Here is a 13,373-nt window from a genome sequence, read left to right on the forward strand (position 1 = left end):
TTTGGTGAAGTATTATGCCTTTTTTACTCTAATGTAAATTTTTTTAAATTTTTTTATTTTTTGACAGGCAGAGTGGACAGTGAGAGAGAGACAGAGAGAAAGGTCTTCCTTTGCCGTTGGTTCACCCTCCAGTGGCCGCCGTGACCGGCGCGCTGCAGCCGGTGCACCGCGGCCGGTGCACCGCAGCCGGTGCACCGTGCTGATCCTATGGCAGGAGCCAGGTACTTATCCTGGTCTCCCATGGGGTGCAGGGCCCAAGTACTTGGGCCATCCTCCACTGCACTCCCTGGCCACAGCAGAGAGCTGGCTTGGAAGAGGGGCAACCGGGACAGAATCCGGTGCCCCGACCGGGACTAGAACCCTGTGTGCTGGTGCCGCAAGGTGGAGGATTAGCCTAGTGAGCCGCGGCGCCGGCTCTAATGTAAATTTAAAATGTTATCTCTCAACTTAAAAAAAAAAAAAAGGGATGGGAAGGAAATGGAGAGGGAGAGAAGGAGAAAGGGAATATCATTATATTCTTAGAATTGTATATCTACAGGGGCCAGCACGTGGTACAGTAGGTTAAGTCTTCGCCTGCTGTGCCAGCATCCCATATGGGTGCTGGTTCGAGTTGCGGCTGCTCCACTTCCAATCCAGCTCCCTGTTAATGGCCTGGGTAAAGGAAGCAGTGGAAGACGGCCCAAATGCTGGGGGCCCTGCATCCACATGGGAGACCTGGAAGAAGTTCCTGACTCCTAGCTTTGGATCAGTCCAGCTGCAGCTGTTGAAGCCATTTGGGGAGTGAACCAGTGGATGGAAGACCTCTCTGTAACTCTGCCTTTCAAATAAAAATAAATAAATCTATTAAAAATGTATATCTACAAAGCACACTGAATTTGTTAAAAACTAAAAACGTAAAGATTTATTTACTTATTCAAAAGACTTAGATGGCGAGACAGAGATCTTCCATCTGCTGGTTCACTCCCCAGATGGCTGCAGTGGCCAGTGCTGGGCCAGGCTGATGCCAGGAACCAGAAGCTTCACCTGGGTCTCACATGGGGGGCGGGGGCCTACACACTTGGGGCGTTCTGTCCTGCTTTCCCAGGCACAGTAGCAGGTAGTTAGATCACGAATGGAGCAGCCAGGAGTCAAACTGGTGCCCAAATGGGATGCTGGCGTTCCAGGCAGTGGCTTAACCCACTAAGCACAGCACTGCTCACCAGGTGATGGCTCACCTGCTACACCAAACGCTCGCTGCAGAAGTGGTTTGCGGGTGTCATCGTTAGGGTGGGGCCACGGTAAGCAGGAAGTTGCTATAGAAGATATGATGGGCCGGCGCCGTGGCTCACTAGGCTAATCCTCCACCTTGTGGTGCTGGCACACCGGGTTCTAGTCCCGGTCAGGGCACCGATTCTGTCCCAGTTGCCCCTCTTCCAGGCCAGCTCTCTGCTGTGGCCCGGGAGTGCAGTGGAGGATGGCCCAAGTGCTTGGGCCCTGCACCCCATGGGAGACCAGGATGAGTACCTGGCTCCTGCTATTGGATCAGCGCAGTGCGCCAGCCGCGGCGGCCATTGGAGGGTGAACCAATGGCAAACGGAAAAGGAAGACCTTTCTCTTTGTCTCTCTCTCTCACTGTCCACTCTGCCTGTCAAAAAAAAAAAAAAAAAAAAAAGATATGATGAGTCTGCCTCCTTCAGCATCCCCTTAAGGGTCAGAAATCTCTTGAAGGGGGGATGATGTGGGAAAGCTTAGATAAATTTAAGTTCGTGAGCTGGAGGCCCCACCTAGTTGGCTTTGTGTTACGTTCATCTGCTTGTCAATCAGGGGATCCCTCCCCAGGAAGTACCTCCTCTTATCTGGGATGTGGGAGTGGTACCATAAAAACACTTAGATTTTTCCTAAGTACATAAAAAACTAGGAAGAGTGTAAGCTTGCTCTCTCTCTCCACGTGCACTTGGGATGAGCAGAGCATGGTATGATAATTCCTTTTCTTTGGTCCGCTCTTTACCTTAATGACCCTAATGAGCCTGTGTATTTTTCTCACTTTGTAAATAAAGTTTATCACACTGCATGCCATAATGTTGTGGGGCACAGCGAGACCCTTGAAGTCAAGTGAGGAGTCTTTATTAGCCAGGTGGCGACTGCCCTCTCAGAGCAAGGCTGGAGAAGACAGCCCCGAGTTGTGGTGGCGGGCAGGGGCAGGGGGTTAAGGCAGAAACTACATTTTGGTGGCCTTGACCATTATCAAGGAAGCAAGCAGACATACAGAAGCCAGAAATATGCCCGTACCAGCAGACTGGTATCTATAACTTGTTTCTCTCAAAGGAACAGTCCCTGCTCTGAAAACCAAGCAAGATAACCTATAACCACTCGGGCAGGGTATGTCCCATGGGAAAACCTTAGACTTAGACACCCTGTCACAGTGTTGGGGCCTGTAGAAACTGGAAAATTAACGTGGGCCTAATTCCCAGCCCATAACATAACCAGAAGTCGGGCCACTGCGGCAGGAAAAGAGAGGACAGGAGGTGTAGGCTTCTTTAGAAGGGGCTCAGCTGTTGGAACACATTCTGGTGGCCGCATCACAGGTGCTGTTATGACGTCATCACCTCTCCCCTGCTCCACTCTTCCCGCTGGAGCTGTGGCTGGAGGAGGGCAGACCTCAGGGTGATGGAACCATCTAGCCCCTAGCCATGGGTAATTTAATAGAGTGGAGATTTTGGGGATTTGGCCACCTGTTCTCAAGCTAGGGGAAGCCATGTTTTGTAAGACAGATCCACCCAAGCTTTGAGAGGGCAGGTGGCTTTCCCACAGCCACCCCTGGGGGATCCCTCTCTGTGTCTGAGTCCCAGGAGGGGCCGAGAAGCCAAGTCAGTGGCTGACTGGGCACCTTGTGCTTGGGGACGCGCCCTTGCTTTCCTCCCAGTCTCCCAGACCCTGCCCAAACTCAATTAAAAGACAGCAAATGGTTTTAAATCATTAGAGACAATGTTGAAGTCACTACTTTGTTAGAGCAGAGCTTGAAGGAACATAGGCGAGAAGAGGGAAGCCCCCTGCAACCCAATCCCCACAAGCCTCTTCCTGGCTCTGTGGATAGGGGGACCCAGGCTGCGATCCTGTGGGCCAGTGGGCTGACATGAAGGTTAAGTACTATATCATCCATAGACAGACACTTAAGCGAGCAAGGGGGTACCTACCATCATTACGCCAGGATATAGGCATCAACCTGGTTGTCCCAGGCAAACTGGAGCCCATGGGCCCAACACACAGAACCGGAAGGTACCAGATTGATCCCGCCTTGGCTGTCTTTTCTCCTTTCATTTTTAGGCAGAGATGCTTGGGTCTAGCTGAGATTCAGAGTGTTGACTGTGGCAAGGAGGGAGGCACGGGAGTGTGAACCCCAACCATACAGGATTGGGAGTGGCAGGTGTGGGTTGTGTGGAATGCAGGAGCCAAGTTGTGGAAAGTAGGGTCTACAATATGCGTGTGTGTGAGTGTGTATGCACATGTGAACTGAACTTGAAGCTGTTGACTGGGTGTGCTGGACGAATCTCTTACTGCTTTGATGAGGCAGAGGTGAGGGACACAGTGGTTGTGGCTTTGGGCTCAGGAGAGATGAGAGGGCGAGGAGGGCAAAGGTGCCACTTTTCCAGTTGATGGGAGGGGTCTCCACGGAAGTGGTCAGGGCCAGGTGAAGCCTGTAGCTCTTGGACCTCTACGTTATGGTATTATTGCTTTAGACTGGCCAACCAGGTCCGTGGAATCCCGGGTCAAGTAGCCAAGGAAGCTGCCCCCATTCTGCAGATGTGGACAGAGACTCAGAGGTCCAGGTTGTGTGTCCGTGCCCCTTAGCCAGAGTGGCAGAGGCAGGACAGCGGTCTGGTCTCCTGAGTCCTGTGTTCTTGCATTTTGGATGGAAAGGAGTCTTAGATAGGAATCAGGGCCCCTTCCCCGGATACCCCCGCTTTCGCACGTGGCCTCAGTGCTCTCTCGTTTTCTCTTGCAAGGTCCAAAACGGAGCACCAACACCAACAAGGCGAATGCGTCAGCGGCAGTGGTCATCCAGGCCTGGTGGCGTGGCACCCTGGTGCGCCGCACGCTGCTGCACGCCGCCCTCAGAGCTTGGGTCATTCAGTGCTGGTGGAGGCACAAGCTGGCAAAGCTGATGGAGTTGAGGCGGCGGACAACACTGGAGTTCTTTGCCCGGCAAGAATGGGCGGTTGTCCGGGTGCAGTCCTGGGTCCGTATGTGGTGCATACGCCAGCGGTACTGCCGGTTGCTCAACGCCGTTCGCATCATCCAGGTCTATTGGCGCTGGCACAATTGTCATACCCGTGGCTTTATTCAGGGTGACTATGAACTCAAAGAAGACCGACTGAATATTCAACTTGAAATCTCTCTGGGCTCACAAGCTTGTAAGGTACAACAATGCATACCCCTTCCAATAAAAGAATGACGAGGTCTGCTATCTCAGCGTCTCCAGCATCTTTTGTCAGACATCGAGCTCCAGGAGGGCATCGTCTGAGCGCGTAATGGTGAATGTGAGGCATTAGGCACGTCTGCAGACCTGATGCTGGATGAGTAGGGCCCGTGATTGATTAGTAATGTCTGTCATGGTTAAGGATTTGGACTTGCAGGGTTGCCAGGAAACCAGCTCCATGGAGACTGCATAAATGATGCTGCCTGTCATTGCAGATGTGGGAGATCTGTGTCATCACCTCTTGTTCCTTTTTTTTTTTTTTTTGCAAATTTTAAACAGTTTTAAAAATGATAAAACATACAAGAAATGTACCATTTTATTTTTTTTTAAGATTTATTTATTTGTTTGAAAGGCAGAGTTACAGAGAGGCCAAGGCAGACAGAGATCTTCCATCGGCTGATTCACGCCCCTAATGGATGGAGCTGGGCCGATCCGAAGCCAGGAGATTCTTCTTGGTCTCCCATGCAGATGCAGGGACCCAAGCATCTGGGCCATCTTCTGCTTTCCCAGGCTATCAGCAGGGAGCTGGATTGGAAGTAGAGCAGCTGGGTCTCGAACTAGTTCCCTGCTTTGCCACAGTGTGGGCCTCGAAATGTACCATTTTTTTTTTTTTTTTTTGACAGGCAGAGTGGACAGTGAGAGAGAGAGACAGAGAGAAAGGTCTTCCTTTGCCGTTGGTTCACCCTCCAATGGCCGCCGCTGCAGCCGGCGCACCGCGCTGATCCGATGGCAGGAGCCAGGATCCAGGTGCTTTTTCCTGGTCTCCCATGGGGTGCAGGGCCCAAGCACCTGGGCCATCCTCCACTGCACTCCCTGGCCATAGCAGAGAGCTGGCCTGGAAGAGGGGCAACCGGGACAGAATCCGGCGCCCCGACCGGGACTAGAACCCGGTGTGCCGGCGCCGCAAGGTGGAGGATTAGCCTATTGAGCCACGGCGCCGGCTCGAAATGTACCATTTTAAAGAGTACAGTTCAGTGGCATTAAGTATGTTCACTTTGCTGGGCAACCATCACAGCTATCCATCTCCAAGCTGTTTTCCTTTTTAAATAGTGAAAAAGATTGTATTAATTCAACACACAGAGATCAGAGAGAGAGAGGTCTTCCATCCGATGGTTCATTCCCCAAATACCCACAACAGCCAGGGCTGGATCAGGCTGAAGCTGGGAGTTGGGAACTCAATCCACGTCTCCCACACGGTGGGCAGGGACCCACGTGCGTGAGCCATCACGTGCTGCCTCCCACTGTGCGCATGAGCAGGAGGCTGCAGTTGGGATCAGAGGCAGGAGCTGAACCGAGGCATTCCAGTGTGGGATGCAGGCGTTCCAGGCAGCATCCAAATTGCTGCCCAAGCGTCTGCTCCTCCAGGACACTTTCCATCTTACAAGACAAACTTTGTGTCCGTGAAGCAGTATTTCTCCATGCCGCCCTCCCTCTAGCACCTGGCAATCACCCACTTCTTGGCTCTGAGGGCGACTACTCCAAGTACCCTATGTGAGCGGAATGATAAAATATTTGTCTTTCTGTGACGGCCTTATTTCACTCAGTGAGATGTTGTCGAGGTCCACCCATGTCATAGCATGTGTCACATTTCTTTTTTATGGCTGAAGAACATTCCAGTCTATGTATGTGCACGTTTTATTGGCCCACTCGTGGCCTCTTGGGTTGCTTCCACCTTTTAGCTATTTGAATAATGCGGCTGTGAATATGGGTGCACAAATACTCCTTTGTGTTCAGGACCCTGTTCTCAATTATTTCATGTGTATATTCAGAAGTGGGGCATATGGAAGCCTACTTTCAATTTTTTTAGGAGCTGCCATACTGTTTTCTGTCAATAATGCAATATTTTATATTTTAACCAACAGTGTATAAGGGTTTCCATTTCTCAACATCCTTGGCAATACTTATGTCTGTTCTTAAAACTTTATTTTTATTCAAGAAAAAGGTGGACAAGGCTCCGTACACTGTTCATACTCCAAATGTCTGCAATGGGCCGGGCTGGGCCAGGACAAAGTCGGGAGCCAGGAACTCAGTCCAGTTCTCCCACATGGGTGGCAGGATTCAGTCACTTAGGTCGTTTCCCACTGCCTCCCAGTGTAGGCCTTAGCAGAAAAGTAGAATCAGGAGCAGTGCCAAGCCTGAAACCCAGGCGCTGTGATACGGGATGTGGGCATCCCAGCTGGCAGCTTAATGGCTAGGCCAGATGCCTGTCCCATCTCATAGCTCTCCTAGTGGGTGTGATAAGGGATCTCATTGCGCTTTGAATGTACATTTCCCTAATAGGTAGTGATGGGAGTGTCTGTTGACTCTCTCTAGTTGTTCTTTGGAAAATATTGGTCCACTTGATGATGTTCCACAGGTTTCTTAGACTCTGTTCACGTTAATCTTTTTTCTTTTTGTTCCTCAGACTCAATAATTTCAGTTACCTTGTTTTCCAACTTGTTAACTCTTTCTTCTGTCTACTGAAATCTGCTCTTGAAAGCCTCTGTTGATATTTTCATGTCAGTCATTGTACTTTTTGGATCTGGGATATATTTTTTGTCTCTTCATGTTATCTTTTTTTTTTTTTTAAGATTTACTTATTTGAAAGTCAGTTACACAGAGAAGGAGAGGCAGAGAGAAGGAGAAGGTAGAGAGGTAGAGAGAGGGAGAGAGAGGTCTTCCATCCGATGGTTCACTCCCCAGGAGGCTGCAACGGCCAGAGCTGTGCTGATCCAAAGCCAGGAGCCAGGAGCTTCTTCCGGGTCTCCCACATGGGTGCAGGGGCTCAAGTACTTGGGCCGTCTTCTACTCTTTTCCCAGGCCATAGCAGAGAGCTGGGTCGGAAGTGGAGCAGCCGGGACTTGAACCGGCGCGCATACGGATGCTGGTGCAGCAGGCTGAGGCTTTACCTGCTATGCTGCAGTGCCGGCCCCTGATGTTTTCTATCTTAAGACTGATATTTCCATTATGTTCATGGATCACTTTCTTGACTTTGTCCATGTCATCTCTAAGTTCTTTGAGTCTATGAGGGATCCCAGCTAGTTAATGAAAAATACACACCGTGAAGACCTGTGGTGTGGTGTGGTGAGGTGAGTTAGGCCTCTACCTGTGATGCTGGTGGCCCATGTGAGTGCAGGTTTGAGTCCCAGCTGCTCCGTTTCCAATCCAGCTCTTTGCTAGTGTGCCTGGGAAGGCAGAAGACGCTCAAATGTGAGAGACCTGAATAGAGTTCTAGGCTCCTGGCTTCAGCGGGGCCGTCACAGCCATTTGGGGGATGAACCAGTGATGGAAAATCTCTTTCTGTCTGTAACACTGCCTTTTCAGATAAATCTCTCTCTCTCTCTCTTTTTTTTTTTTTTGACAGGCAGAGTGGACAGTGAGAGAGAGAGACAGAGATAAAGGTCTTCCTGTGCCGTTGGTTCACTCTCCAATGGCCGCCGCGGCTGGCGTGCTGTGGCTGGTGCACCGCGCTGATCCGATGGCAGGAGCCAGGTACTTATCCTGGTTTCCCATGGGGTGCAGGACCCACGTACTTGGGCCATCCTCCACTGCACTCCCTGGCCACAGCAGAGAGCTGGCCTGGAAGAAGGGCAACCGGGATAGAATCCGGCGCCCCGACCGGGACTAGAACTCGGTGTGCTGGCGCCGCAAGGTGGAGGATTAGCCTAGTGAGCCACGGCGCCGGCCTTCAGATAAATCTCAAACTAAAAATACAAATTCATACTAAGAAAAAAATATGCAAAGATGTCCATTTTTGGCAGCAAAATAGTTTATCATTTAATTCAATTTTCCATAAACTTTTAAAAATACTCATATTTAAGACAGTTTTAACTTTTGGCACAGTAAGTCTGCCATCTTGGGGACAATTTTGTTTAATTTTGTCATTTGAGTGGGCCATATTTCCTGTTTCTTTGTATTTTTTATGATTTTTTTTGGTGAACATTTGAATCTATAATATGGTAATTGTAGAAATGAGACTTTCACTTTCCCAGGGTTTTCTGGATTTTTACTCTTTGGTCTCTCTGCTGGGTTTGTTTGTGTCCTTGTGACGGGGATTTGGGCTGGCGTTTAAACCTCGGGTCTTCTTTGCTCCTGTGCCTCTCTCTCAGCGTGTGGTGACTGTAGAAATCCCCCTGCATATGTGGGTGCTTCTGAGTGTCTTGCCCCTTAACTGGCTCCCAAAAAGGGAAAAATAGGGGGAAAAAAAGAGCCTAGCTCTTTAAATAACCTGGGTACTACTTGCCGAGAGGGGAGGAGTTTGCAGCCACAGTGGCAAGGATGCCTAAAATATTAAACACACAATCCAAAAAATAAAAAGAAAGGGGGATCTGTGGGGAGCAACTGGGGGCAACTCGGACTAGACTGTTACTGGAATTAAGACTTATTCTATGCATCTGCTCTCCCACAATATGGCTCTGGGAGAGGAGGAAACAGCTTCTACACAGCTGCCTCCAGTTCAACCAATAAACAGCAGGACCTGCTCCTGATTGGAGGAGAGCAGCGTACTCGGCGTGTGGGTAGCAGAGTTGGGATTGGTGGAAGAGGACTATAAAGGAGGAGAGAGACAACATGCACCAGGAACATCTATCTGAAGGAACACCTGAGCAGCCCCCGAGAGAGCCGGCCGGCGGTGTGCCGCTCCCCCACGGAAGTGGGGAAAGTGGCAGGGGGAACCGCCCTTCCACGGAGGTGGAAGGGACGGCAGCCAACCCAGAAAGAACCAGCAGCAAACCCGGGGAGGGCCGAGCAGACAAAAGAACAGCGCAGGGTCCTGTGTCGTTCCTCTGCGAAGAGGGGGAGCGACATAATGGATTGTGTGTTTAATATTTTAGGCAACTATAAAATTGTTTTCCAGAGTGACTACGTCATTTTATATTCCCAACAGCAATGCGTGAGAAATCTAGTTTCATCACATGCTCAATAGCTTTTGGTTTTGTTATTTAAAACATTTTTAGGGACTGACACTGTGACATACCCAGTAAAGCTGCCACCTGCAGTGCCAGCATCCCATATGGGTGCCAGTTTGAGACCCGGCTGCTCCACTTCTGACCCAGCTCTCTGCTATGGTCTGGGAGAGCACCAGAAGATGGCCCAAGTGGGAGACCTGGAAGAAGCTCCTGGCTCCCAGTTTCAGACTGGTGCAGCCTGGTCATTGTGGCCATTAGGTGAGTGAACCAGAGGATGGAAGACCTCTCTCTCTCTCTCTCTCTGCCTCTGCCTCTCTGTAACTCTGCCTTTTAAACCAGTAAATAAAAAAAATAATTTTTTTAAAGTTTTATTTATTTTATTTGAAAGGCAGAGTTACATAGAGGCAGAGAGATCGATCGATCGATCAATCGATAAATATTCCATCCTCTGGTTCACTCCCCAAATGGCCACAATGGCTGGAGCTGCTCTGATCTGAAGCCCAGAGACTGGAGCTTCTTCCTGTTCTCCCATGCAGGTCCAGGGGCCCAAGGACTTGGGCCATCTGCTTTCTCAGGCCATAGCAGAGAGCTGGATCAGAAGTGGAGCAGCTGGGACTTGAACCAGTGCCCATATGGGATGCCAATGCTGGAGGGGGCGGCTTTACCCACTATGCCACAGTGCCAGCCTCTAAAATCTCTTTTTAACCATTCTGATAGATGTGTAGAGATATCTCATTATGATTTCTATTTGCATTTTTTAAATGGCTATTGGAGTTGAAAAGGTGTTTGAATGCTTATTTGCTACCCATATATTCCTTTCAGTGAAGTGTCTCTTCACGTCCTTTCCCTAGTTCCTAATTGGATTCTTATTACTGAGTTTTGAGAATTAAAAGTTATACATTCTAGAGAGCACTATGCAACTATCAGTATGGCCAAACTCCAGAATGATGAAGACACTAGGGGGCCAGCACTGTGGCTCAGTGGGTTAAAGCCCTGGCCTGAAGCGCCGGCATCCCATATGGGCGCTGGTTCGAGACCCGGCTGCTCCACTTCCAATCCAGCTCTCTGCTATGGCCTGGGAAAGCAGTAGAAGATGACCCAAGTCCTTGGGCCGCTGCACCCGTGTGGGAGACCTGGAAGAAGCTCCTGGCTCCTGGCTTCGGATTGGCGCAGCTCCAGCTGTTGCGGCCATCTAGGGAGTGAACCAGTGGGTGGAAGACTTCTCTCTCTCTCTCCTTCTCTCTGTAACTCTGTCTTTCAAATAAATAAAATAAATCTTTAAAAAAAAAAGAATGATGAAGACACTAAGTGCTGACTAGCAGGTGGAACAACAGGAACTCACTTTCATTTCTGGGAGGAATGCAAACTGGTTCAGCTGCTTTGGAAAAGTTTGGCTGTTTCCAAATGGGCTAGGTTAGGGCTTAAATTAATTTTCCAGGTTCTTGCCTTTATTTAAACAAGAATTCTAAATAGAGGCCCAAACACGGCATGCAGTGTGATAATTTTTTTAAAAATATTTTATTTATTTGAGAGGTAGAGTTACAGACAGTGAGAGGGAGAGACAGAAAGGTCTTCCATCTGCTGGTTTACTCCCCAGATGGCCACAATGGCCAGAGCTGAGCCGATCCAAAGCTAGGAGCCAGGAGCTTCTTCCAATCTCCCCACATGGGTCATGGGTGCAGGGGCCTAAGTCTTGGGCCATCTTCTACTGCTTTGCCGGGCCACAGCAGAGAGCTGGATTGGAAGAGGAGCAGCTGGGACTGGAATTGGCGCCCATATGGGATGCTGGCGCCGCAGGTGGAGGATTAACCTACTGTGCCACAGTGCCGGCCCCAGTGTGATAAATTTTATTTACAACATGAGAAAAATACACAGGCCCATTAATACTTTATCAGGGGAGAATGGGGCCAAAGAAAGGGAATTACCATACCCTGCTCTGCTCAACCTGAATCCATGTGGAGGAGACAGTGAGCTTGGAGAGAGAGGTGAGTGGATAAGTGTGGTTGACACAGAAAATGGGATATTTAGCCCTAAAAAGAAATGAGCTATGAGACGATGAAAAGATACGGAATTTTAAAAAATATTTATTTGAGAAGTGGAGTTACAGTGAGAAGGAGAGGTATCCACTGGTTCACTCCCTAAATTTCTGCATCATCCGGAACTGGGCCAATCTGAAGCCAGGAGCCAGGAGCTTCTTCCAGGTCTCCCATTTGGGTGCAGGGGCCCAGACGCTTGGGCCATCTTTCACTGCTTTCCCAGGCCATAGCAGAGAGCTGGATCGGAAGAGGAGCAACAGGGACTAGAACCTGCACCCATTCGGGATGGCTGCACTGCAGGCGGAGGATTAACCTACTGCGCCACAGCACGGGCCCCCTGTGGAAATGCGTATTAGTAAGTAGAAGAAGCCGGTCTGAAGAGGCTCTGTGCTGATCCCAAATGCACGACATTCTGGAAAAGGCCAGGCTATGGAGACAGCAGAAATAATGTGGACAAGATCAGAGAGAGTGTTAAGTCCATGAGCTGGAAGCCGCAGCTTCTTCGTTTTGTCATGTTCATCTACCTGTCAATCAGGGGTCCCTCCCCAGGGAGTACCTTCTCTTACCTGGCACTCGGGGGTGGTGCCGCGTAGACACTTCCGTGTTTCTAAGTGCATAAAAAGCTAGGAAGAACAGAGGCTAGCTCTCTCCTCCGCACGGACTCAGGAGGAGCAGAGCAGGGTATAACTCCTTCTTTGGCCCAGTCTCCCCTAATAAAGCCTTAATGGCCTGTGTATTTTTTCTCACGTTGTAAATAAAGTTTATCACACTGCAAGCCGTGTTTGGGCCTATATTTATACTTACACATATACTTGTGTAAGTAAAGGCAAGAACCTGGAAAATTAATTTAGGCCCTAACCTAGCCCATAACAGAAAGACCAAGAGTTGCCAGGAATTTATGTACATATATATATATATATTTTTTTTTTTTGAGGGGGGATGAATGGGTGAGTCATAGAGGACTTCCAGGGAAGCTAAATTACTGTGTGCCCTGTAAAGGTGACTACTTGTCAGTATACATTTTTCAAACCCATAGATTGTGCCACTCCAGGAGTGAAGCCTAGCATAGGCTATGAATTTTGATTATAATGGGCAATGTGGGTTCAGCAGTTGTAACACCTGTGGTTCTCTGGTGGGGGAGACTGAACATGAGGGAGGCTGAAACGTGTGGGGTAGTGGCATATGACAAGCCTCTGTACTTTCTTCTCAATTTGTTGTGAACCTCAACTTAAAGTCTTCATTAAAAAAATCTAGATCCAAGTCCTTCATCTAATACGTGGTTTGTAAGGGTTTCCCCGACCCTGTAGCTTACCTTTTCATCTTATCTGGGCTTTTATGGAGCAAAACGTCTTTAATGTCTTTAATTCTCTCTCTCTCTCTCTCTTTTTTTTTTTTTTTTGACAGGCAGAGTGGACAGTGAGAGAGAGAAAGGTCTTCCTTTTGCTGTTGGTTCACCCTCCAATGGCCGCCGCAGCCAGGAGCCAGGTGCTTCCTCCTGGTCTCCCATGCGGGTGCAGGGCCCAAGCACTTGGGCCATCCTCCACTGCACTCCCGGGCCACAGCAGAGAGCTGGCCTGGAAGAGGGGCAACTGGGACAGAATCCGGCGCCCCGACCGGTACTAGAACCTGGGGTGCCGGCGCCACAGGTGGAGGATTAGCCTATTGAGCCATGGCGCTGGCCCCAAAATGTCTTTAATTCTAATGAGCAGTTTTCCTTTTTTGGATTGTGCTCTTGGTGTCAAATCTAAGAACTCTTTGCCTAGACTTTCTTCTCATTTTCTGAAAGGTTTATGGTTTTTATATTTAAGCTGATGGTCCATTTCAAGTTGATTTTTATATGAAATGTGAGACTTAGGTCAAGGTTCATTTGTTTCACCAATGGGAATCCAATTGCTTCATCCAACATCATTCGTTGAAAATGCTATCCTATCCTTCCTCCATGGAATGGATAGTGTACCTTTGCCAAAAATCAATTAAGTGTATTTGTGTGGGTCT

At 49.2% G+C, this 13,373-nt stretch overlaps 1 protein-coding gene across 1 annotated transcript; it reads left to right on the plus strand.

The window, feature by feature from the left end:
• Positions 1 to 2,518: 2,518 nt before the first annotated feature.
• IQCF5 (IQ motif containing F5) lies at positions 2,519 to 4,444 on the plus strand. The gene is made up of 2 exons (XM_002713372.4): positions 2,519 to 2,673; positions 3,984 to 4,444. Exons 1-2 carry the CDS (start codon positions 2,670 to 2,672, stop codon positions 4,430 to 4,432), a joined length of 453 nt encoding a protein of 150 aa, XP_002713418.1. The 5' UTR covers positions 2,519 to 2,669; the 3' UTR covers positions 4,433 to 4,444.
• The last annotated feature ends 8,929 nt before the right edge of the window (positions 4,445 to 13,373 follow it).

The sequence above is a fragment of the Oryctolagus cuniculus genome, chromosome 10 (genome assembly GCF_964237555.1).
Source record: "Oryctolagus cuniculus chromosome 10, mOryCun1.1, whole genome shotgun sequence".
In the NCBI taxonomy this organism is placed as follows: domain Eukaryota; kingdom Metazoa; phylum Chordata; class Mammalia; order Lagomorpha; family Leporidae; genus Oryctolagus; species Oryctolagus cuniculus.